The sequence below is a fragment of the Dicentrarchus labrax genome, unplaced genomic scaffold (genome assembly GCF_905237075.1).
Source record: "Dicentrarchus labrax unplaced genomic scaffold, dlabrax2021, whole genome shotgun sequence".
NCBI classification, from domain to species: Eukaryota; Metazoa; Chordata; class Actinopteri; family Moronidae; genus Dicentrarchus; species Dicentrarchus labrax.
In genome coordinates, this window is record NW_026136702.1 from 11,441,855 (window position 1) to 11,463,182 (window position 21,328).

The window sequence follows — 21,328 nt, forward strand, 5'->3', positions numbered from 1 at the left end:
TTTTAACTCTTTTAATTCTGTTTGTACTTAGACGATTTTACCCTTGGACTTACACATCAGGTTATTTGCATATACAGTACAGTCTGATTTAAAGGTTAAGGCTAATAACTAACACCATCTTAATCCATCTCTCAATAGTTTTTTGCTTCCCTACACTGTCTGTGGCAAGTTCCTAGTGAAGATGTAGGAATGGTTCACAAACATTAAGAGAGGAAAGGCCTAAAACAGCCAGGCACTAGAGATTTTAAGAAATGCAAATGTAAGATTTATTAAAGGCAAACTACAGTGCCCAGGTTCATTGTAATGACAGAATATGTCACCCAGTGCAACCATGTGGTTCACTGATGTCTTTTTGATCAGACAACAGTGGAGCTCTATGGCACCGAGGAATGGCTTTGGCCACACAGACAATACTTATTAGTAGAGGAAAAAAACTTTTTCTCCCTCTTGTCTATTTATAGAATTACTTTTTTTTTGACAATAAGAAACATATGGAAATCTTATTCTTTAAGCCCTCTGCAGCAGCTCGCTGTGTGCCGTATGTGTATGCTGGGGCTAATGAGAGGAGAGGTGTCAGAAAGAAAGAAAAAGAGAGGCAGGCGAGCAAGTAGAGACAGAGAACAGAGGGAAGAATTAGAGTGAGAGAGAGTACCTGCATGTTGTTGAACCAGACTGTAGCTGAGAGGTCCCACAGAGTTGGGCCTGCTCACACTGGTATAATGGCTGTGTTTGATGACCTAGAAACACAGACTATCCCAGCACTTATGTAAGTACCTAAAAGGCCATTAGAAATGTTGCATGCACACTCTGACACACCATTACAGTGTCCATTCTCATTTTTTAATCTGACATGTTCGATAATGACATGTAGAGCAATTGTCAATTTTCTCATGTAAGCCTAGACAGGAGATGAAAGCATCACTTAGGACCTTTTTGCTTAATCAAAGTGGTCAGCAAATGGCAAAATCTGTATTCTGTCTCTGGTAGCTGTAGATGCTAAATCCCAGCTGAGTGAGTGTTGAAATTTAACACTCAAACACAGCCTCAGCATGACTGGGAATCAGCAGTATGTAAATGATTCAACAGCACCTCTAAGTGGCTGCAGGAGCTCGTCTGACATAAACAGTCACACCGAGACTGAGTAGACATGGTTTTAAATGATTATGATTCTGAATGCCCTCCTGTCTGACTCTGCACTCAGCTGTTATACATGGCGCTCTGAGAAAATCGACTGGAGGATGTGATTTTCCTTTTAGGCTAAGGGCTCATAAGAGAAGGGTTAGAAACTTTCCCCATCTGCATCTGCAAGGAGTTATGAAAATAAACCTTGTAAAGGAGTTCAAATTCTGCTGCGTTTTGTTTTTCTAGTGCTGCAGGACTAAGGCATCAATATTCTTTTTGCACGTCCATGTTAAGATGATTATATTAGGTAGCCGATGCCTAACTGGCTGTAAGCCTGTCGACTACTGCAGTGGCTGGCTGTGTGATGCTGCTGTCTGGGTGTTTAGATGGCCGGTTGGCTGGACTGCCGCGTGTCAGAGAAGTTGTAATTCTGGACCTTATCTGTGTAGGGCAGGGTTTAGTGCGACGCTGTCACTGCATCAGTCATATCACTTTACACAGTACAGTAGTCCTATGATCCTCAGCTCCTCTCATGTTCCCGCAGAGAGTAATCCAGTTTCACATCCATACACGCTTTGGAGTTTATAGTGGCTCATTTCCCTTTGCTCTGCTCACTCTTCAGTGTTTAATAACAGTTTGTAACAGTGCTGTCCACCTCAGAGACAGAGCTGACACTGCTTGTAATGTCATTCAACATGTTCTTGGATGCATAAATGTTCCTTTGTGTCTCAACAGCTCTTCAGGGAAGTCCGAATAATGAAGCTACTGAATCATCCAAATATAGGTAAGTTAAAACAGGAACCTGCAGCAGCTTGATGACAGCTGAGCAATTCCCATTTACTTTTTATTACTGATGGAACGAACACCCAGTACCAAGCAAAAACTGATCAGAGATTACAATTAAATTTGAATACTCTAGTTTGTGCTATTTGTTGAGCTGATTCTTCTTTTTGCAGTAATTTAATTGATTTATTTATGATATATGAAGTGGGATCCTGGGATTTTCTGTTCTATGATTTTTATTTTCAGGATAAAAGCATAACCAATCTAAATGTCCACTTCTACAAAGTAAATAACCAAGATCTTAACAGTAGCTTTAGCTTTAGCTACTTCATTCTATATTTTATTAGAAAGAGTTCATTGCTTAATGTTTATTGTTTACTTTCTATATTTAGCTAAGAGTTTATTGTTTATCTTATACTGTATTTTTTTTATACCTCTTTTATTTTATATACAAGTATTTTGTAAGCTGCTGGAAATTCAATTTCCTTGAGGGAGTCATCCCAAAGGGATCAATAAAGTGAAGTCTAAGTCTCTCTGTAAGTCTCATTCAGACTCAGATATCAGTTTTAATGCAATGAGGGTACTCTAACCAAACCAGAAAACTCAGCTAACACCAAAAAAGCTCTTCTAAATAGCTCATTTATTTCCTCCCTGCCCTCTTCTCTTTCCCTTTTCCCCACTTTCTCCTGCAGTGAAACTGTTTGAGGTGATTGAGACAGAGAAGACACTTTATTTGGTGATGGAGTATGCCAGTGGTGGTGAGTGAAGCGTTAATACATGTCTACAAAATGTGTGACATTGGGTTGATGTTTATTCCTGCTTGTTATTTTCACTGTATCTGCTTTAAGGCAATTCATACACAGACAGAAACACAGTCAGTACTGTATAGCAGGTCGCGTTCGTAGAAGTTGTCTCAATGTAATATGTATCACAGGAAAAAACTCATATTTAAAAATCTGTGAACTATTTAGGTGCAAAACATGGATGATTTTATCTAAAATACCTCACAGCAAGAGAGAATATATGATCATAATACTCCCAATTGTGATAAAGCTCATATAAAATGATGGGAATATAAAGATTGATGATTGTATATTTCCTCTCTCTACTCCAGGAGAGGTATTTGACTATCTAGTGGCTCATGGCAGAATGAAGGAGAAGGAGGCTAGGGCCAAGTTCAGACAGGTGAGTCATCATCATCGCCACGCTCGCACCTCTGTCGTCACTCCACTACTGTTTCCAGAGGGAAAACTGCATGCACCAAGATCAAGCTTTGTCACTGACTGCAGAGGAAAGATGGAGCAGATAGCTTGGCCTGAGAGAACAGGAGGGTTGAGAACAACTTCCTTATAAATGCTGCTCTGACACCTAGTGGTGCTGCAAGAGCAACAAGGCATCTATAGCAGTTTATAGATTTAAGATCCTTTTAAGCTTGGTTATACCCCAAATTAGAACATTAGTCTCTTTTTTTGAATTTTCTTTTTATTCTGTGTAGCGTAAGCAAGATCTCCTTAATTAACCAGTTCTTTCACATCCACGCTGTTCATATTTAAAATCCCTCATTGATGGCTTTGGATGAGTCAGAGACAAACTGTGGGCAGTTTGTGTGTCTGTGTGTGTGTGTGTGTGTTACAGTACAGACAGATCAACATTCAGAAAGGTGTGTGTGCCTGAGAGCAGGCAAGTGGGTGGCATCTGTCAAAGAACAGCGTGTTTTCTACTTGATTGATGTTATTCTTGCATATGTTAGTGAAATTTCTATGTCAACTGTCATAGCAACTGCCTACTGTGTGTCACACGATTACAGTGACCGTGGCATGAGAGACATTTGGGCCTGAAAAATCACAAAATTCACAGTTCATAAACCTCAAATAAAGGTTATAGCCCAGCTATGCTCAAACATAGTCTGTTATGACTTCCTGGAAATCAATTTCATTTTAATCAGCCATTAACAATATTGAGGACAACAGTTACCGTGATGCATGATAGACTTTAGCTGCTATTTTTTGGACAGAGAGGACATATTGATTAATAGTTTCAGATATTTTTTGAGTGCAAAAATGCCAGAAACTATCTGGTTTCAGCTTCTCAAATGAGTAGCTTTGCTGCTTTGCTTTGTTCTATGACAGTAAATTGAATATATTTGGGTTACGGATTATTGGTCACATAAAACAAGTAAATTAAATCACTGTGGACTTTTTCACTGGTTTTCTCCACATCTCTACTTCTGTCTCTTTTATTTCCTATCCTTCAGTAAAGAATGATGTAACTACTGTTTTGAAGAGTGCAATATAAAGAGTTTTTGTTCTTAATATAGTGTCCTATGATGTGTGTGTTTGTATTTCAGATTGTGTCTGCAGTGCAGTATTGTCACCAGAGGAGGATAGTACACAGGGATCTAAAGGTGAGGATCTAAACTCTCTGATACTATCTGATATCTAATTTCCCCTGAGTACTATCCATATCTGGCATCTGTATCTTGGGAAAACCCTCTATAATCATTCATGTTCTGTCAGTGCTGATACCTTGACAATCCACATGGTGATTTGCCCCATCTGTTCCCACCTCAGGCGGAGAACCTGTTATTAGACGCAGATATGAACATCAAGATAGCCGACTTTGGCTTCAGTAATGAGTTCACTGTGGGCAGTAAGTTGGACACTTTCTGTGGCTCCCCACCGTACGCTGCTCCAGAACTCTTCCAGGGAAAGAAGTACGATGGGCCGGAAGTGGATGTCTGGAGCCTCGGGGTCATCCTCTACACACTGGTCAGCGGATCACTGCCCTTCGATGGGCAGAATCTAAAGGTGTGCACTTTGGTTCTGGCTATGTTTATATGGATTTATAAGAATGTGTTGCTTCACACAGTTCTTACTCAAGTTGTTTTTTTTTTTTTTCAATCACGAATAATTCACACAGCCATTGGCTAGGTGTGCAGAAGTGTGAAAGTACCCTGGGTTGGAATTTCTTTCCCATGCTCTCTTTTTTCATTCTTCACACAATTAACTGTGTGTGTAAAATGTGTGACAAATGTCTTTCAGGATAGACTGTCTCAAAGTAAGCGTTTCCACCCCTCTTTATGATGGCAGGCATTTTGCATCACTTTCAAGTGTGGTTGTTCAGAAATGTTTTGTCTTTAGACATATTCAGATGACATGTAGTACAACCCAGCTCATTTAAATACCTTTAATATGTCCTCCATACAAAGCATGAAAGGATGCAGCCGCCTATGTAGCACAGGAAAACGAATCAGTAGTCCCAATAGTAAAAGTAACAATAAATGCTTCTCTGAGACATTTTTTTATTAATCAAAATATATGAATAATTCTGTTTGAGTCTGAATTTGCATAGACAGCAAAGGCCAAAGTAAATGAAAAGTGCATAATGAAGTTGTACAGCCTCGTATCTCTACCAAGTTCCTTATAAGTAGGGTATGAACTCACTTGGCTATTCTAACTGAGTTAAGATGTTTACATGTAACAACCCAAAACTGGGTTACTTGAATAACCAAATTAAGAGTGGAATTTCCTGTGTCTATCGTTGTGAGGAGTGAGACATTTTACAGATTCATCCCCTCTGCTTTAATACTGCAGCACTGAATTCAGCAGGTTAATAAAAAGTAGAAATACATTTAGTAACATGTTCATAGATGAGTGAATATGTGGCCCTTGTTTAAACTGCACTAATAAATGTTTATAATTGATCATAACTAAGTTTTATGTAAAAGGGGTTGCTTGTAGTCAATCAACACCCAACTCGGCTGTTGCCCTTCAATCTAGCGTCTCATTTCAGCTCATTGTTGTGGTTTTACGGCCCACAACCATTTGTTTTCTGCCAGGATCTGGCTGCTGTTTTTAGTAAAAAAAAAAAAACACTACAAGCATTGAAGAGAGAGAAAGTTAGCAACTAGTGGATATTATTTATCACTAGTTGATTTATCAGCCAATGAATAGCCAGTAAATAGGCAACTGTTTTGACAACATGTTCATTAGAACAAATCTATACCTTGATACTTTGCTAATTTCTCATTTGGTTTAATCTCTGCGTATCTGTGGCTTGGTGTTCAGGAGCTGAGGGAGAGGGTCCTGCGGGGAAAGTACCGTATTCCTTTCTACATGTCCACAGACTGTGAAAACCTGCTGAAGAAACTACTTGTGCTCAATCCTGTCAAACGAGGCAGTTTGGAGGTACTACCAGCGTTTGCATTGTTGCATCCTCACGGTTATATGCTCTCCGTTTGCTCTCGGAAATGTTTTGCACAGCAGCCCAGTCGAACAGACAGTCCTAATGATTTGGAGCGTTATTGTTGTGCGTCATCTGAAAGCACACAATTGCTGCTGTTGTTAATTGTGAACAAACAGAACACTTCAATTTACAGTCTTGTCAGATGGAGATTTGGAAACATTCTTCATCAGAGATCAAAGAGTGTTCTTACATAATTCTTTGATTAACGCATTCAGAAATAATAAAGCTAATTTGAATTTGTTGAAGCATTGTAAGAAATAAAACTTAATTAATTCAACAAAATCCTTATCTGCTGTACTTTTCACTATATCCGTGTTATTAGGGATGGTTGTAGCTTGTTTCTACTTTGCAAACAATATATAGTTGTCAGTTCAATTCACACTCAGTCTGTCCAGAGTCAATACCACCCCCGTCCTCAGAACTAGGCTGAAGTTCAATAGTAAAGATTTCTCCATTTCACCAATAATAACAATTGATCACACTGTTGGTCAGCCCCAGCGGAACTTGAGATCAAAAAGATTTCATAAAGAAGTCATCTATTTCTCATCTGTCTGTTGTATAATTAACAGGCGTGAGTCATGATTAATCTGCCATTAGAAGATTAATGATTGTAATTGCAGTTGAGCTAATTGTACTGGACATGAATGAGTTTTAATTATCATGTTTCTTTGTTAGCAAATCATGAAAGACCATTGGATGAATGTGGGTCATGAGGAGGAGGAGCTAAAACCTTACATCGAGCCTGAGGCGGACTTCAGTGATACATCCAGAATAGGTATGTCTGACTGTGTGTGTGTATATGTCACTCTTAATATCATGTCTAGTAAACTGAATCTGTGATTCATGTTGACTTCTATCCGCCATCAGAGCTCATGGTGACGATGGGCTTCCCTAAAGATGAGATCACAGATTCTCTACAAAGCCAGAAGTACGATGATGTCATGGCAACCTACCTGCTGTTGGGAAGAAAGGCTCCAGAGGTCAGTTTGTTTGACTGACATCATCTTGACATCATGGTAGTTAATTAATTAAGTCATGTGACCATACCTCTCATCCTGTACATGTATGTCTCAGTTTGAAGGGAGCGAGCCCCTGGCTAACAGCATCCTGGGGCAGCGACAGCGACCGACCAGTGACATCAACAACAGCTCCAGCATTTCTCCTGCCCATCCCAAGGTCACACGCAGCATCTCGGCCAATCAGAAGCAGCGTCGCTACAGTGATCATGGTGGGGATGATGATGGTGGTGGTGGTGGTGGTGTCGTAGAGAAGCCAAGTAAAGTAACCTCGTCCTTCCCAGCTCTTGAGAGTGCTGGTGGCTGCGTGCTGTGTAGAAGGAAGTTGCTCTCAGTCACTGAGGATTTGTCTGTGATTAGATACCGGTGTCCACCCTGCTGATGTGCCTCTGAACAAGGCACTATAGCACTACCAGCTCCACTGGTGTATTAAATAGCTGAATGAAGCTGATAAAGTTTGAATAAAGCAAACGACAAATAAAGCTTTTTATTCCTCCACAATTGACCAACTGTTATGGTGAAACAAAGGTTTTCATCAAACCTAGTTTTGTTTGTTTTATATTGTTTTTTTTTCTAAACCAGTTTATTTAAAATGTACAAATCTGTGACTCAACCTCAACACTGCACTGGTTGTAGAGCAGCTTCCTCCTGTCATCTGGGGCCATTGTGTCTGGCGCCATCTGCTGGCTGGCTGCCTTCCTGCAGCTCCCTCTGGAACAGCACCTCACAGCATGAGGGGGGAACAGCTTTGCTTTGTACCTGCTCACTTTGGCTTCTATAGCTGTACAACTTATTAAACAGTGTTGATGCAGATTGTTATATTTGATGGATTGGATGACGTCTATGATCCTGGCTTTGAGTGGCTTTGCTTGATGCTATTGTAACAAAGACACTGTCTGTCACTGTCTTTTTCGTCTAAAAACTTCTGATATTGGAGCTGTAGAAACAATCATATGTTTGCTGGAAAGTATGTAAATATGTTCTCATATGTGTGTCTCTCTCAGTGGGTCCATCTGTACCCCCAGCGGTGTCTTATACGAAACGTGGCCAGGCCCTGAGTGTGGAAAGTGACCACAGGGAGGAGTGGGATGGAGCGCGCCGGCTGGAGCTCAGCACTTCAAAAGGAGATGTTCCTGCTTCACCACTGGGGGTGCAGGAGAGGAAGAAGACTACAAGTGCTGTGGGGGTGAGGAAGTGGAGAACACAATAGTTTACACATATCCACATACCTCATCGTTTTCACTCCATGAGTGACTGGGCTTCGCTAATACTCAGTCTCAAATGCCTGAACCTGTTTTTTCTTCTCTCCACAAACAGACTAATGGATCAATGACTCGCAGGAACACATATGTGTGTGAACGATCTTCTACTGACCGCTATTCAGCTATTCCCAATGGCAAAGACAGCAGGTAAACACAAAAACCTTCTCACTTCACTACAGGTTGAGGTCTAACTCTCCATGTTCTCCGTGTTTTTCAGTCTTGTCCAAGCACATTTTCTGTCTAATTTGATAGCACGTAATACAAACCCTATTTTACAAATGAGGAAGTTTTGGTGAAATATCTTTATCCTTGGTCCTCAGTTTAACCGAGGTGTCAGGTAGCACCCCATCGACTGCAATGAGCTCCACACGACCTCGTCACACCAAGTCCATGTCATCATCAGGGCATCCTTCTAAAAGCACACTGCCCCCCATTGATGACAACACAGAGCTGAAAGCCAGGTGAGCAGCCTGATCCAGACACTGTCATCAGTCTATGTGGTAAAGACACTGATGCTGACCGTATTTATAATTCACTTCTAAATTACAGTATACCTAGTGAGCATGCTGATGTGCAGAACATACAGTGATCTCTCTGATAATGTTTGTTCATGTTGCAGCTCCTCTCCTCGGGGTCCCTCCACCTCTCCGTCTGCACACAGTATTAGCACCCCAGAGAAGAACCGTTTCCCCCGTGGTACCACCAGTCGCAGCACCTTCCACGGAGCTCAGCTCAGAGACCGGCGCAGCGCTACCTACAACGGCCCCCCGGCTTCACCCACACTTTCCCATGATACCGGGGCTCTCGCTCAGCAACGCAGGGGCACGTCCACTGGGATCATCAGCAAGATCACCTCAAAGTTTGTCCGCAGGTCAGTGAAGACAAACGGCTGCACAAATGATACACTAGGTTATACTTAACACTTGTTGCACCTTATAGTGAAGGTATTCACATCCCCTTTGGCGGGGATTGTGAAAGGCATGTTGAAGTCACAAACATTTGGTTTGAGTGTCAAGTCTTAACTATCTCAAACCACAAGAATAAAAAGCCTAAGTGTGCTTTTTTTATACTACTTGAGTGAATAAAGAACCATTATTTATGAAATTGTAAACAGAATAGTTATTTTTAATTATTGTTATTTTCCTGCTTAGTCAGACAAACTCACTGATGCAGTGTTATGCATTTGCATGCAGTCTGAAGGTTTGTTATATGATGAAATGAATAGCTGATCTTTGCTTAATTACTTATCACACTGAATGCCAGTTGGATGAAGTACTACTATCTCTGTTCACTAAATTCCAATTTAGACTTCTTCCAAGATGGACGACTGCTCAAGCAAAGTGTTGTAATTATCAATTTGACTGCGCGTCATCTGCTTTCATTGTTAAATAAGAATTACTTTAAACCAAACTTGTCCACTTTCTCTTTACATGCACCCACAATATGAATCTTAATATGCTTAATATCTTATTCTTAATTTGCTTATGGATTCAAAACAGTACGTAACAAGATACAGCCATATCAGAAGCTCTGTGAGGCTGTACTTTGTTCTTGTCAGCATGCAAACATGCTCACAATAACATACTGTAGCTTCTACAATGGGCATTATCATAGTTTAGCATGTTAGCATGCTAACATTTTGTAATTGACACAAAACACAAAGTACAGCTGAGGTGGATGTGAATTGTTTTGCAGGTATTTAATTTTAGAAATTTTGACTAAGAGCTAAAAATGGCTATTGCTGGCTATTCAGTGGGATCAGGTAGCTGCAGATCCCATAGATATCCAGAGCTACATTGAGATACTCAAGATAGTTTATCTTATCTTCAGCTTTAAGTGCATGCAGAGACAAAAGACTCTCAATGGATGTGTCTTCTGGTAACGCTTAAAAAAATAGTAATACTCCCAAAACCAAACTATCTAAAGAGATTTAAGGAGTACTTGGTGCAAAATGTGTTCAAAGTAATTTTATGTAAACTTTTTCAGCAGTGAAAACAAAGAAAGCATCACACACTCTCCCTGCCTCTTTAGAACAGATACACTCCCTTACCTGTTCCCAGTATTTACTTTAGCTCATGATACATCCACACTGATACCCTTTGCTGTCAGTATGGCAAGCAAAGGAGAGAACCTCCTCATCAGCAGTTAGCTCCTTGTGTCACCTTCACGCTGGCCCATCTGGTAGAGGCTCACAGCTTTCTCTCCTTTTCTCCCCGCATAGAGCTCTGTCTTTCAGGTCGACCCGGAGGTAGGAGAACACAACGCTTGCTGCACCTGTCCCTCCTGTTAAAAAAAAAAAACACCCCCAAAAAACCTCTTTGTGCTCACTATGACCTTGGCCCGTGTTTTCTTAACCCCTTATGTACTTGCCCACTACACCACATCCTTGCCTACTGACACCCTTGTTATGCCGTGTATTTCCTTCCCTTGTGCCCACTGCCTCGAGAAACAAAACTCACGGCTCACCAGCTTTCCCCTGTACTAAGCTAAGCCACGATATCTGCTTCTAAAGTTGCTGGCTTTGCCTCTCCTTACTCTCCCCCGTCTCCATGCTGAGCTTAAGAGAAAAGATCAGGCAAATTAAGGAGGCCAAATCAAAGATTTAGAACCACTTTTCCACCTTCAGTGGGGATTAAGGAAAGGTAGCGTACAGTAGATGGGATGATGCGTTTGGTTATGTGAAGGAGCTACAATAGTATGTGCCTCAAGAAATCACCTCATTGTGTGCTGATCCCTGATACCCAGGACTGTGGATTCTTTCCTGGCATGATGCCTGACACCCCTCTCTGTGTCCAGTGATGATGGGGTTGGTGGTGGTAGCGGGTGGGGGAACCCATGTTGATATCGGCTTGCGGAAGTAACCGTGTATTTCTGGTTTGTTTCAGGGTGCCTAGTGAGGGAGAGGCCAGTGCCAGGACAGAAACACCAAGGTGAGAGTTTGATTGAGATGTAGATTTCACAGAGAGCCTGTAATCAACATCTGCCTGCTTCAACCCCTCACCAATTCTTTTTCTCTCTCTCCGTCTCTCATCTTCGGGTTGTTATAGAAGTGTGTCAGGTGATACTAAGGAGGACGTCAGTCGGGACTCCAAGCCTCGCTCGCTGCGTTTCACGTGGAGCATGAAGACCACCTCCTCCATGGAGCCCGCTGAGATGATGAGGGAGATACGAAAGGTTCTGGACGCCAACAGCTGCGATTACGAGCAGCGCGAACGCTTCCTGCTTTTCTGTGTCCATGGCGACGCTCGCCAGGACAACCTGGTCCAGTGGGAGATGGAGGTGTGCAAGCTGCCCCGCCTTTCACTCAATGGCGTGCGCTTTAAGAGAATATCAGGCACGTCCATCGCCTTTAAGAATATCGCCTGCAAAATTGCCAATGAGCTCAAACTGTGACAGCAGATGGAATCCCAGTCAGTCTTTGGTGAGCTCTGGTTACAGTCTCATCTCATCACTGGATTAGTGTTGACTTAAAGGACAAAATTCAGCACTGAAGGTCCTCACCATGCAGAATCAGGGTGGACTCGGCTGGTAACGTGCAATACTGGCCACGAATGTACTGTACAGGGTTGTGGATCAGAGAGGTATCGCAAGGTTTTACCTTTGTGATGAAGAGATAGCAAAAACAGCTAACCCCCTTTTTTTTCTCTTCCGTCCGGCCCTCTGTCTCTCATCAGCCCGCTGCTCCTCGTCATAGGACACATTCATGTAACACATGCAGTATGCAACTGAAGATGACCATCCTGCAATAATGTTTTCAATCTCTTTTTCTAAAATGCCTATTACAAGATCTACTCTCCTCGCTGAATAACCATTAAAATTACTGAAAGCTAAAATAGCCGCTTTTCGACCTGTGTTAAGTCAGTATATAGATCAGGCTGGAGCCCATACTAAAACTATGTAAAAAGAGAATTGTACTGTATGCATAACATCTGCAGGTACTGTATTGTATATTGATTTTACGTTCTGTACAGAATTTTATTGTCAATACTGTCTTTTTTCATGGGATTTGAGTTCTTTCCTAATATAATTGATGTCTCTTAAAGCATTATCCTTTCAGTCTGTGAGGTTTTTTTTTTTTATTCTTTTTTTAAAGAGCCACCATATGAAAATAGTGTTTTTAATTTTATTTAAAGAGCACTAAATTATTTTGTTGATTATTAAGGGGTGTGCTCCCTTGCCTTTTATGTTATATTTTATTTGCCTACGGAAAAAAACACTAAGTTGCACCACATAGACTTGAGTAGTAACTTCAGTTAAAACTGAAAATGTGTTCACTTTATTTTCTCTCAGCAGTAGGTAGGTGATTTGGAGTTCCTGCTGCAGTTGCACAAGTTTTCCAGGGTGATGTGTATGAACATGAGAGTATGCACCTGTATTTCTTTCGTGTTAGTTTGGTAGTCCTCAATTACAAAAAAGCAGGGTTTAAATTGGTTTACTTTAGAAAGCGGACGGGACAGGACATCCAAAGGACTGAAGATGCATGAAAAGTCAAACAATCACCATGAAAGAAACAGTTTGTCTTGTGGCGGCTTTCTAAAGAGCCTGATTTAGTCCTGCCACCAGTGTGATTATGCAGGTACTTGTGTATCTCCTTGCTTGTGTTTTTCTTTTCTTTCTTTTTTTTAATTCAGCGGATTTTATTGTATTTATTCCATTACATTGTAATGTGCTGCTTTGTAGAATTGAGGCGTGCACTTTGTTGGAGAAAATAAAAAGGATTTTATTTGTTTGTATTTATTTTATTTAATTTATGAATTACACATCTAACTTCAAGATGACATTTTCCCTCAAGCAGTGAAGTGGTGTGTTATTGCTTAACCAAATATAGCATGATATTAGTCAATAACGTAATCCTAATCATGACACAATTGATGTATTTTGCATACATGTTAGTCAAAGGTAAAGCATTATGAACAATATCCTCAGTTTTTCATTTCAGTTCCTTTAAGTGTGTGAAAATAGTTCCAAGTTTTCCCAAAATGTTTTCCATACGTCTTATGAAAAACTGTATTTTCAATACTTTAAACATTATAAACCATTAACGATAAAAATGTAATTCACAAGGATTTACAGGTAGATTCTCACACAACATTTCTGTTGATATTTCCCAAATTATAAACATAATTTCAAATCATTCTCCTTAACAAATATGTATCTAACTGGTGTGGTCCCTCTTAAACTTACAAAAACCTCATTTACAAATCTTTTAGCGTACAAGTGGAAAGACAGAAAAATTTGTAAACATTTCGTTTTGGCAGATTTGTTCAGTTAAACATGTTAATAGGTTAAAAAGTACTGTTTCAATATTATTTTCTGTAGATAAATATATGAGATTACAAATGTAAAAACAATGCAGAGTCACATGAAAAAGCTGAACACAAAAAAAAATTACTTACTGGCCAATGCAAGATTTAATGGATTAATGAGAATGGATGCGGCATTTATCAGGATGAGACGGCCATGTGAGGCCCTGGTCATGCATTAATGTCTTGACAACATATTGGGTCTAGTCCTAACTTGAGAGGCGTTCACTGAACTCAACATGCATCTCAGCCAAATATATTTGGTTGAGATCATGTATCATGCACTAATTTCAATGGAAGATTTTAAAAAAGGAAAGGGTAATGCATGCCTTGCTCAAGTTAGGATCAACTGATAATCCTGTTCAGCACTGGATCTGTTGCAACAGCCATCTCTAAACATCTCAAACCACTCAAACAATCAGCCAATCAGTCAAGAAAACAATCACTCAGTTGCTCAAATCAATGACCAGGTGCTCATAAATCTGAGTTTTCCCTTTGAAACTTGAGGCCAGCAGGAACTGCCGGTTGTCTATGGAGACTGGAGAGAAGGCCCTTGGCGCCTGGATGTTCACCTCCTGGAAATGAACAAACTCACCCTTCTTGGCATCCCAGCGGTACACCTGGGTGAAAGAGTAATCGCTGCCCAGGATGGCGTACTGCCAGCTTCCCACAGTAAAGGGTTGAAACACCATGGAGCCACGAGAGGGCATGGTCTGCAACTCTCTGAAGAGGGCTCCGTCCCAGCGCATCACTTTGGAGTCGCCAATGAAGCGCGTTAGACAGATGAAGAGGTCGGATTTGACCTGAAAATGCTTCACAGCGTAGACGTCCTCCATCTCTGGGATGTCGGTGCGTCTGTCAAAGAGCTTGGAGCTTTTGTTCCACTGGTAGATGACCGGCCTCTGGGAGCTGCTTGACAGGATCAGGTGAGGTTTGGAGGAGATCTCCATGTACTCCACATCAGTGTCCCGGTACCACAGGTGGAGTGATTGATGAGTGTAGAAGCCATTGCCGTTCCACTTGTAGATGGTGGTGGAACCGGCCTTGGAGCTGTCTGCTATTACGAAGAAGGATTCTCCATCGATGCGGAACGTCTCCACATCGTTTGGTTTGCGGGTTTTGAGGATGTCAATGCCTTGGAGCTTGATAAATTTGTTGGCAGAGGTGTCTCGCTTATAGATGTGTGAGCCGCCAAACAGCTGAGCCACAATGATAAAGAGCTGGTTGTCAATGACCAGAGGTTTGCAAATCACTGTGGATGTGCCTGGTGAAGAGACAGAAGGGATAGACACAGCACAGTTTCACTTTGTCTTGTCTCCATCTAGTGGTTCCTCCTCAAACCTCACCCCCTCCTTTTAAACTCACACAGCTCATTCACAACAGCATTACAGGATATTTGAAATGACCTTTACTTACTGTCAATATCATCGTAGTTTCTGAAGACCATCTCCACATGATCCCACTCTAGAAAGCTGCATTTCCCAATGAAGGGCTGGGCAAACACCACATACTGGTCATCCCCAAAGGAAAATGCCTCTACCGATATGGATTCAAACTTCAGGGACTGGTAGGAAGCAAACTCTGTGAGAGAAACAAAAACACTTCAGATCAGTGGTTCCTCGCCATACTCCTTGAGGTACCCCTTTTCTATCATTGAGTAACCTGACGACTTCTGATTAAGTGACATATTTTATGGATATTATATTCAACAGAACAGAACAACTGATACATTGTACAATGGACCCAGATAGTGAACTCAATAAATGCAGGAAGTTTATTTAAAATGAACAATTTGGATGAATTTTAAGCAGATTATGTAAATATTGCATCAGAAATGCAGATATTTTTAGAAACATTTTATACAATTCTCTGTAGTATGTTTTTTTTTAATATATATATATAACAATAGGCTTTCTTTCTTCTCCCTGACACTTGGCCACCGTTCTGTTAGCTCTTTGGTTGTTTTTGGTTGCTAATTTTCAAATGCAGAATGAGGCTGTTTAGCAAAGAGTGAAGGCTCTGTGAATATCGCTTGTGTCGAGCCTTTCAAAGTGTAGATCAATATTAATCTAATGAAATGAAGAGATATAGGCCAACTGTGTATATTTTTTAAAGTTTTCTTACACTCCTTAAAATCAAGAGGTCTAACCTTAGTGGCGGTCCCAACCCCCCAGGTTAAAAGTCAGGAGAAGCTGTGATGATTGTAAAAAAGGTTACATTTAAAACCATGCTCTATTCTCCACCTGTAGTGATGCAGTCGAAGGACTGTGGCACTAGATCGTTGATCTTCTTGTCCAGCTGTAAGGCCGGGCCTTTACAGTAAATCTGATCCACTGTAGCATTGGTGCTGTATATCCACTCCACCAACCACTTCAGCTTACAGTCACAGGTGAACTGGTTCCCTCGCAGGTCTCTGAAGGGAGAAAACCACCAAACTAACTTCCAAATCTTTAAAGGCTCACAGGAATGTTCTTAGCTCTTTGAATGGATTTTATTTTCAAATGCTGCAGTCACTGAAATATGACTGCTGGCTTTGCTCTCTGGCCCTCACAGCCTCACTCTGTGCTCTCATTAATATCAAGAGGGGCTATAAAGGAACATCTTCAGTGGGTGATAGATGGCAAACTATCTCTCTTCCTCACTGCCGCATGTAATTTTAATGGTGTTAAAAGCACCTCCCACACATTTTTCAAGCCTTGGCAGAAGTGGAATAATGATACAGTGTTCTATATATAGAAGAACTCATTGTCCACAATCAAATTCATTATGCTTTTAGTTATGTAACACTTTTGCAATTCATCTCTTTGTTTCATACTCACACTTTCGTCAAGGCCTCAAGACCCTTGAATAAATCTTTGGGCAGAGTCTCCAGATTATTGTAGGCCAGACTCCTGAAAAAGAGGAAAAAATGGCAGCAGTTCTGTGACAGTTGATCAAATTTACCACTTATTGTTCTTATTTCATCATCTCTTCAACAGACAGACCCCCTCATCCTTCCCTCTTTATACTATTAAATGCTGATGATGCACATAATCTACTATTTGTGCGTTCATTGTCAGTGTTTCTTCATAGAACCTAAGTGTGGATGTGGTTTTGAAGCGTTTCCTTGCAGTTGAATGTAAGGATATCTGTTTTAATGAGCTTGGGCACCATATAGCCACCCTGGAGTATGAAGGCAGGAACATTGCTTATTGTAAGTTTGAGGAAACATTAAGCTATTTTTAGAGCTTCCTCCTCAGCCATTTTATGGCTTTCTCTGCCACGAAAATGAGGAAAAGAGTAGATCTTTCTGTTGAGGAGGTGGTTGTAGTTTTTCATTTTCTCAGAGCTTTATCTTAAAGTATCATGACACCATGTTTTTGATATTGTGGTTTTAACTCTACTTTTTTTTATGTCTGTCTAAAACAAATTAAGGTGGCTAATTGTATTTGTTTTGCTGACATCAATGCAAAATGTAAGTGTTTTTTTGCTTACATACTTACACATACATACTAGTCAATCTGTAACAGAATGTATATATAATCGTTCTTAGACTTCTTAGTTTTATTAAGTTGGACAGTTAAGGTGCTTTGTAATCGTATATAACACCTGCACACTGTCCAGAGAAATGTCTGTGTGGCAATAAATGTTATGTAATAAACTTCATCAGCACTTCACTGGAACAATGCTTTCCTGCACCTGCGGACAGATTACAACAGTTTCTACAGATACAAATACCAGAACGCTTCTTTACATTCATCAGTGTAGCAAAATTTACATCATCTGCTAACTCTTAGTACCATTTTTTGATGAAGAATACAGTATAAACTTACAGATGCACTAAGGTTTTCAGTCCACGGAAAGCATTTGGTGAAATCGACTTGATTTGGTTGTTTTCGATGAACCTGAAAAAGATGTTGAATAATGAGAAAGGGAGACAATCATCTTGTCTTCTATGAAACAGCTTCTGGGATAACTTAGTGTCATCTACTCACAGATACTCCAGATGAGGAAGACCAAGGAAAGCATCCTCGTTTATAGATTCCAGGTTGTTGGCTGTGAAGAGGCTGTGCAGAGAGATCCATTATATTTCACTATTCCTGCTCACAAATTGGATAACAACTGGCTGTTGTCCCACATTATTAGCTGTATATGTAAAAGATGGCCTGCGATAGAAAACCTTCTCCTTTCTTCTACCAAATGCATCAAAGACAAGGATCAATGCTCTGTTAGGATTCCTGCAGTCTTACATGTTTGTTTTGAAGGACTCAGTCAATACTCCTCCCCATTAGACAGCAGTCAAGGGGATTCCCCTCTTCAAAAGGAGGGATTCCCCTTAAATAAAGGTCTAATTCACAATATGCACTACAACATTTTAGGGCAAGACTTGAAGAATGCCCAACAGAGATAATAATCTACCACAAAATGAAAATGGATGTAGGGTAAATCATTTAGAAAGGTTATTCTCTAAAGGATAATTATTGTTTAAACTCCCCATTCCGATCAATAGCCTAGTACATCCAATCTATTATGTGTAGCATAAGCGCAGGGGAGATGTCTTGAACATTAAACATGGCGTTGATCACCTCACTGGGGACTGACAGCATGTAACAAAGACTGAAGAACAAAAAGCTCCAGAGAGATTTCTCACAGGAGATGCAGGGCAGGCGTGTGGATGAAGCTCTCTTTCGGGATTTCAGTGAATTCAGACTTGACGAATGATCTGCAGGAAGGGACACGACAGACAGACAGACAGACAGACAGATCAGTTTTAAAGCATTCACTGTCTCATATGCGAGTAGTTATCACTCTGTTCCGTGTGTGTGTGTGTGTGTGTGTGTGTATGTGTGTGTGTGTGTGTGTGTGCAGCAGAGAAAAAAGCATAAAAAAGCTCCTGATATTAGGAATGAATGCAAAAACAAATATGACTTACAGTGATATGACATCGGGGGGGAAGCTGCGAGGGATCAGTCCTGCGCTTTCACACAACGCGTTATCTTTGGTACATGTACATGATGAGGGACAGCGGGGCTGCCTGGCTCTCTTGCTGTCCACTACAAGTAAAAGAGACGCCACTACGAGGAAGCCGAGCCACGGCGATCTTTTGGGCATCTTGCGTGTAATTTCCATCCTTGCGAACCGCTGCGGTCACGACCTGCGCGTCAAACAGCCCTGTACATGTACCAGGGTCTCCGCCGTGGTTCCTTTTCCACCGCTGCTGCTGCCTGGAGGCCAAGAGACGCGCCGTCCGCTCTTGTTTATCTCCGCCAAGAAGACCGTGCGCCGCCGCCGCCGCCGCCGCTGTGGAGGTGATTAAAACCGGGCGCCCTGCACGTTTAACGGCGCTGTAATTACACTACACCCCCGGACGAGAAAAGGAAATCAATATCCCCTGTGACAAAAATAAAAATCTAATCAAATTCACGCTGTAGTGGCTCGAGCACAGGAAAATACCAGCTGGCTCGATGACAGATGCGGTGTGACGGCAGGTGGGGATCCCAGCGGGAGCAGACGGAGCATCTCCATCCAGAACCACGCCTATGATTTCAGCAAAACGCCACACTCTCTCTCCGTGTCGAGCTCCCGGAGGATTCCGCCCAATAGGCGACGGAATGGTGTTAATTTTTTTTTTTCTATTTTTTTTTGGTGAATCAGCTGGAGAAAATGAAGCCCTGTCATGAGCCAGCGGATGGCTGCCTGTGGCGCAGACGCACACGGGCTTTCTATGCGGGAAGCGGGTGGGAAATCCGATGAAAATGAACTGCCATGATGGAAATATATAGTTTTTAGTATTGGCTCAGTGCGTCCCACAAGCCTGCCAACGCCCTGCCAATGCATGACTGTATTATTAATGTAATTATAATCTAAATTTTTTTTTGTGTGTGAACGTTTTGGGCTTATTTCCTGGTATGCACGCGGTTTCCATGGCGACCGGTGGATGCAAAATGTGGCTGCCCTGTGATGGAGGGGTGTGGGGAAGCCCTTCTGTCATCCTGACATCTGCTCTGCCTCAGTCAAATGAACCCCATCCCCCTCATACCCCTCACAAACAAAGGGCAGATTTTTGCTCCCATCCTGCTTTTCTGCATCACGTTTATTTCACTTTAAAAAAAGCCACATAAAAAAAGCCACTGCTTCCTTTCTTCTGTTTTATTGCCACAAAACATTGCCCTCACAGTTTTAGTGCAGTGTTTTTTCCTCTGTTGTGCCAGACATGATATGGGAACCATACAAGGACTTCTTCCTCACCATCTAATTTCTCTCCCTCCAGAGTTGTAAGATTAATATGTTTACTCACTGCCTGGCAGGGCTGCATGCGTCAGACTCTTCTGGGAAGAAACATGTGCAGCTGTTTTTAAAAGGTCTCCGAATAAATACATGCTGCTGAGGACCTCTGTCTGTCCCTGATTTGATTACACCATTTGATATCCAGTGTCTGTCAATACAATTCCGCCTGTAAAAATAAAAGCAGGGCAATTTAGAGGAGCAGGGTCGTGCTCTGGGAGCTGCTTATGGGAGGAGGAATAAATGTATTACCAGTCAGGGAGATGAAGGAAAGTGCTTAGCTCTGAGAGAAGAAGGGAACTCTGGACAAGGAGAAGCTGGAAGGAACAGAAAGTAACAGATGTCTTTTTTCATCAGCAGCTTTTGAACAAAATGGAGAACACTGGATATTATTGTTGTGCTGCAAGATGATGGGTAGTGTCTGTGCTTCATAAATGCCATCATTCATGGCCAGAATAGAACGCACACTGTTCAGCAAGTATTCCACCACAGCGATGTCCACTGCTATTGATACGAGTCTGGTGGCTCTGACTTCTGTTGATAGACTTTAAGATCTGTGTTTTTTGTTGTTTTTGCAACTGATAATTCATATATAACTATATTCATCTGCACACCCTCATTAATATGCACACATACTTAAAAAAAAAAGAGCATTTATTTAGCATGAAAAAATAAACATGTTTCCAAAGCAAACATTTACTTATTGATATGTTGTAGGTGGAGAAACAACCACTCTTCCCTAAGGGACCACTAGAGGGTAATGTAGAGCCAACATAGAGCCTGTCAGAGGTTGATTGATGTATGTGCTCTTAGCTCTTTAAAATGATTTACACCAGAAAAGGAAGAGCTTTGTTCTGATTCAAAATCAACTTTTGGTGAGAAAAAAGTTCATGTCCACACTGGAGGCTAAAAAAATAGAATCTAGCATCTTTCTTCTTTATTTTCCTGATTAGGAATTTTAAATTAGTTGTTGTTATAATTAATATGATTTTAAATCACTAGTAGTCTACTTGCAATAGTATGGTACACAATAGAGGTGGCCACCCTTCTGCTCTTCCTGTCGTCTTCCACTAGTGAAAGCAGCATATTAAGTGAACATACTGTTGTTTTGCTGTTTGGCCTTTGGACCTACATGCTGTCTTAAGGTGTCTTGTGAGTTCACAAAGCTGGCTTACCTGTGGTGACGTGACTGAGAGAGTTTTGTAACTGAGATGATCTCTGGTTCTTGCAGAAACTATAACGTTTGCTCCCCACCTGTCACCTGGCTGAGCCAATTATATCAAAGGGATGATCACTTATGGCAGTGTGTTATGTGACACACAGTGATGTACTA

General features: G+C 41.2%; 2 protein-coding genes across 4 annotated transcripts in view; one reads left to right on the top strand and one right to left on the bottom strand.

The window, feature by feature from the left end:
• The window catches only part of LOC127373882 (serine/threonine-protein kinase MARK1), a 28,612-nt gene extending 15,451 nt beyond the window's left edge, over positions 1–13,161 (top strand). The window contains exons 4-18 of one of the 3 annotated variants that reach the window (XM_051418748.1): positions 1,858–1,906; positions 2,598–2,663; positions 3,020–3,090; positions 4,253–4,309; positions 4,476–4,712; positions 5,973–6,092; positions 6,826–6,925; positions 7,018–7,130; positions 7,225–7,426; positions 8,171–8,352; positions 8,484–8,575; positions 8,749–8,889; positions 9,048–9,299; positions 11,314–11,358; positions 11,476–13,161. In XM_051418748.1, the coding sequence (XP_051274708.1) occupies positions 1,858–1,906; positions 2,598–2,663; positions 3,020–3,090; positions 4,253–4,309; positions 4,476–4,712; positions 5,973–6,092; positions 6,826–6,925; positions 7,018–7,130; positions 7,225–7,426; positions 8,171–8,352; positions 8,484–8,575; positions 8,749–8,889; positions 9,048–9,299; positions 11,314–11,358; positions 11,476–11,821 (2,073 nt within the window). In that variant the 3' untranslated portion in view covers positions 11,822–13,161. Of the gene's footprint in view, positions 1–1,857; positions 1,907–2,597; positions 2,664–3,019; positions 3,091–4,252; positions 4,310–4,475; positions 4,713–5,972; positions 6,093–6,825; positions 6,926–7,017; positions 7,131–7,224; positions 7,427–8,170; positions 8,353–8,483; positions 8,576–8,748; positions 8,890–9,047; positions 9,300–10,649; positions 11,271–11,313; positions 11,359–11,475 lie in introns of those variants that run through there. The other 2 variants (XM_051418757.1, XM_051418766.1) reach the window with 2 other exon arrangements.
• A 124-nt stretch (positions 13,162–13,285) lies between these two features.
• LOC127373913 (leucine-rich glioma-inactivated protein 1) lies at positions 13,286–19,365 on the bottom strand. The gene is made up of 8 exons (XM_051418823.1): positions 18,644–19,365; positions 18,362–18,433; positions 17,706–17,777; positions 17,544–17,615; positions 16,551–16,622; positions 15,975–16,144; positions 15,148–15,312; positions 13,286–14,995 (listed from the first exon to the last, which is right to left on the bottom strand). Exons 1-8 carry the CDS (start codon positions 18,838–18,840, stop codon positions 14,178–14,180), a joined length of 1,638 nt encoding a protein of 545 aa, XP_051274783.1. The 5' UTR covers positions 18,841–19,365; the 3' UTR covers positions 13,286–14,177.
• Positions 19,366–21,328: the final 1,963 nt, after the last annotated feature.

What these genes read in the sequence shown, in the direction of transcription:
- LOC127373913 (XM_051418823.1), bottom strand. Translation starts at nt 18,840, where the DNA reads ATGGAAATTACACGCAAGATGCCCAAAAGATCGCCGTGGCTCGGCTTC. An exon ending in CTTCCTCATCTGGAGTATCT is followed by an intron (nt 17,616 to 17,705) that starts GTGAGTAGATGA and finishes CATCTTTTTCAG; the next exon opens with GTTCATCGAAAACAACCAAA. An exon ending in CTTGAGGCCTTGACGAAAGT is followed by an intron (nt 16,145 to 16,550) that starts GTGAGTATGAAA and finishes TTCTCCCTTCAG; the next exon opens with AGACCTGCGAGGGAACCAGT.